Source organism: Cajanus cajan, chromosome 8 (genome assembly GCF_000230855.2).
Source record: "Cajanus cajan strain Asha chromosome 8, NIPB_CcT2T_4, whole genome shotgun sequence".
In the NCBI taxonomy this organism is placed as follows: Eukaryota; Viridiplantae; Streptophyta; class Magnoliopsida; order Fabales; family Fabaceae; genus Cajanus; species Cajanus cajan.
This window is the reverse complement of record NC_138524.1, coordinates 55,139,315-55,142,905: the sequence shown is the minus strand read 5'-3', so window position 1 is coordinate 55,142,905 and position 3,591 is coordinate 55,139,315. Positions and strand designations below refer to the sequence as shown.

Sequence of the window (3,591 nt, the reverse complement as noted above, 5' to 3'; positions counted from 1 at the left end):
CAATGAATAACTCCTTAAAGGATGGCTCAAGATAAGTTAACTAAGTTAAAGAAACAATATAAAGACCTTTTAGAGAAACAGATGATCAAGCTGAGTGTGTCTCTATGAGAGCATTGAAGTTGTTGGAAAAAATGAAAAATTATGGTGTTAGGTTGGTGATGAAGAGCTTGAAAGAGAAACAATTGTATGCTAAGATGTTAAAGCGTAAGTTTTGGCTAAGTAAGGTTAAGTTTCTAGGTCTTCTAATTTCAATTAAAGGGATTTTAATGGATTCAACTAAGGTCAACAAAATGTTGCTATTGGAGGTTCATTGAAGGATTCTCTAAAACAGTCATTCCTATAACTTAGTTGATTATAAAGGAGAACCTTTCGTGTGAATGGGGCTTGTGAGGAAAATTTCAAATAGGTAAAGAGGAAATTGGATACATTTCATGTGTTTATGAAAAATGACCTAATTGAGTCTTTTAATGTTTATTGTGGAGCCTCTCATCAAGAATTGGGGTTTACGTTGATGCAAAACAAAAAAGATGGTGACTTATGCTTCAAGGAAGCTAACGAATCATGAGAGGAATTAACCTACCCATGGTTTGGAGTTGGTAGTTGTGGTGTTTGCCTTGAAAATCTAAAGACATTATGTTTATGATGTTAAGTTTGATGTCTTTATTGATCAAAAAACTTTGAAGTATCTGTTTGACCAGTAAAAGGTCAACATGAGACAATGAAAATGGATGGAACTTTTTAATTTTAAGGATTATGACTTTATGTATCACAAGCGTTGGTAACTATTGACTTTAGTCCTTATGATACGACATTTGGACTTTACCTATTATTACTAAATCACAAGATACATGCCTTAATTGCATTTTATGCACAACATCATACATGAATCATACTTTAAATTATTTCACATTAAATATTATGAAATTCATATTTAATTTTTTGTGTATAGAGAATGCACTAAGGTTCATACCTAGGACCTCATGCTTACAATCCAAACCGCACCACTAGGCCAACTTAGCGGTTTTTATGAAATTTGCATGTCATACCATAGGTTCTTAGTCTAATTATTTGATATAGGATCAAGTAATAATTAAACAAAAAGTAATCACTTCTTGGAACAATCTGTGGGTTCAAAGGAGAGTATATTCTTTTTGAGGTCATAGCCAACCAAGAGGTTTTGTTGTGCCAAGTTCCCAAAGATGGCAAGAGTGTCACTTGAACGGAAAGCCAAACATACTATCCCGTCAGCCACTTCAACAAAGGTGTTAATAGGATTCAACTTAACATCTGCCCCGCTAAAATGTGCTGTGATAATAGGCACATCTAGTTCATTAGATGTAGATTGGAAGCAAAGACTTAATAGGTTACTTGGATCCTCGACACGCTCTAATTTAACTGCATCTGCTACTGCTGATTCCAAATTTGAGTAAACATCATCTGGCAAAAGAGTGAGTGTTGTACCTGAGTCAATTATGATATTTCCTTCTTCATTAGAAGAGTTAGAGCTTCCAAACTCTATTCTTTTGTTTCCAACACTGAATGCTTCTAAGTTTAGGAAGTAAAATATCTTTCCTTCTTGTGGGAGTATTGGGGTTGAGACAGTTCCAGCCCCAGAAACCACAGCAGCATCTCCAAAATTGAGTTTGCTAGATGACTTAGATTCTGTGAATAGTGGTGCCAAACAGTAAGAAAACTTTCCAGCTATTGAAGAACCCAATTGAGTTATAAGGGACATAGGTCCTCCTCCTAGGCCAACTATGCCAGAGGCTTTCCCATGAAAGGTCCCGGTATTGCTGTGTCCACATCCTAACAATGTTTTAGGAAATTGGACAGAAGATCCACTAGTGGACCCTAAAGTGAGGGTTTCCACACTAAGATCTCCTTGTGAGTGAGAGCCATCCCCATAATTAATACTATATTGACATTTTTCGCCACTGCAAGAAAATCTGCGCGCAGATTTACATGTAGTAGAAGTGCAAGGGAGGGTTTTGTAGGTTTTGGATTTTGAAGGATCAAATATAGGTGTTGTTTGGTTGTAGCATTCTTCACAAGGTTCGCATTGTAGCCAAATAATGTCACTACCCGTATCAACAATACCATAGAGTTGGAATGGTGGGGTTCCAACTGAATAGCTCATCAAGAACTCCCCTTCATATCCTTCCACAGTTGCCTCAACTGTGTTTGGAGAGACTAAAGATTGTCCCAAATGATTGGCACGATTGATGGAACGACGCACCGCATTTACAACTCGCTCAAATTCAGTTTCTGTGGCACGATATAGTGGTGAGCTTATTGAGTCACGGTGGATGATTTCCACACTAAACCCATTATTATGGGCCTTTGATAAAGAGATCAAGTTGTTAAGGCAAAATAAAACTAGAGAGATAAACAAAGAATAACTTGCCATCACTCTTTAACTGCTTTGATAGATTTCTAATTGCTTCTGCATTCTTCCCTAGCGTTAGTGCCTTTTTATAACATTCTAATCACTGTATGGCATATGGGAGATCTTACAAATAATGGTGATATAGGAATTAATGTAATGATCTTAAGTGTGGATACATTATATGATTTGCAATACAGTTATGTAAAATTTATAAATTTTAAGAAATAGTTTTGATATTTAATTCCATAAATGTATGAAGAATAAATCTTCTAGATTTTGAAATTCCATATGTATATCTCTAAAAATGCATACAAGCCTAATTGAGATTAAACAATGGTTCAAATTTAGGAAACTATTTGGTATGGTGCCTCATTTGTTAACAATTCTCCTTTAACTTGAAAATATAATCTACTTTTAAATTTTATCCATTTTTATATCATTTAGTTTAGATGATCAACTAAGTTTGATTTTCTTTTATTTTAATGCATTTAATCTTTTCGTAATAAAGGAGATCTATTTACTCACAAACTTTCCATATAAATAAAGCAAAGAATTTTTAAAAAATCTTGGGTTGATCATAATTGTTTTAGGAAATATTTATATATGTTACTAATTGGAAATCAATGATATTTAGTGCATTAGATAGGAAAATAAAGGTAACATAACATTTATACTAAAATAAAACTTTTCATTGTAAGTATGTTAGTGAAAATCTTTGTTCTTGGCCGTTGAAAAGATAATCTTCAATCTTAACAATTAATGGAGGCTCATAGGTCGAGGGCCAATCACTAGGGCTATGGTTAAGAGGTTAGAGGAAGATTGGGCTAACTCCAAGGAAAAGCCCATAATACTCTTTAGTTGGGTTGTGCCCTAAAGCGCATGTAGATTAGGGTTGGCCCACTTGGGTTTATAATTTTGTTTATGGGCCTTATATTTTGGCCAAGTAGAGTAGGTTTGTTTTTGGGCTATGCACTACTAGAAAAATTAAAATTTGTGATGAAAATTTGTGACGGATAAAATGTCGTCATTAATAGTGATGACTTTTGTAATGAAAATTTTATTTTTGTGACGGATTACTTATTTTCAGAGTTTGGGACGGATTTTGTGACGGAAAAATTTCCGTCTCTAACAATTCCGTCACAAACGTGGTCACTAATAAAAAAAAATTGCGACGGATTTAGTGACGGATTTTGATTCCTCTCTAA

At 34.4% G+C, this 3,591-nt stretch overlaps 1 protein-coding gene across 1 annotated transcript; it reads right to left on the bottom strand.

Moving 5' to 3' along the window:
• Window positions 1-906: 906 nt before the first annotated feature.
• On the bottom strand, window positions 907-2,853 carry LOC109818916 (aspartic proteinase CDR1). The gene has a single exon (XM_020384461.3). It carries the CDS (start codon window positions 2,405-2,407, stop codon window positions 1,106-1,108), a length of 1,302 nt encoding a protein of 433 aa, XP_020240050.2. The 5' UTR covers window positions 2,408-2,853; the 3' UTR covers window positions 907-1,105.
• Between the last annotated feature and the right edge of the window lie 738 nt (window positions 2,854-3,591).

Coding starts and splice junctions, on each gene's coding strand:
- LOC109818916 (XM_020384461.3), bottom strand. CDS start 2,407: ATGGCAAGTTATTCTTTGTTTATCTCTCTAGTTTTATTTTGCCTTAAC.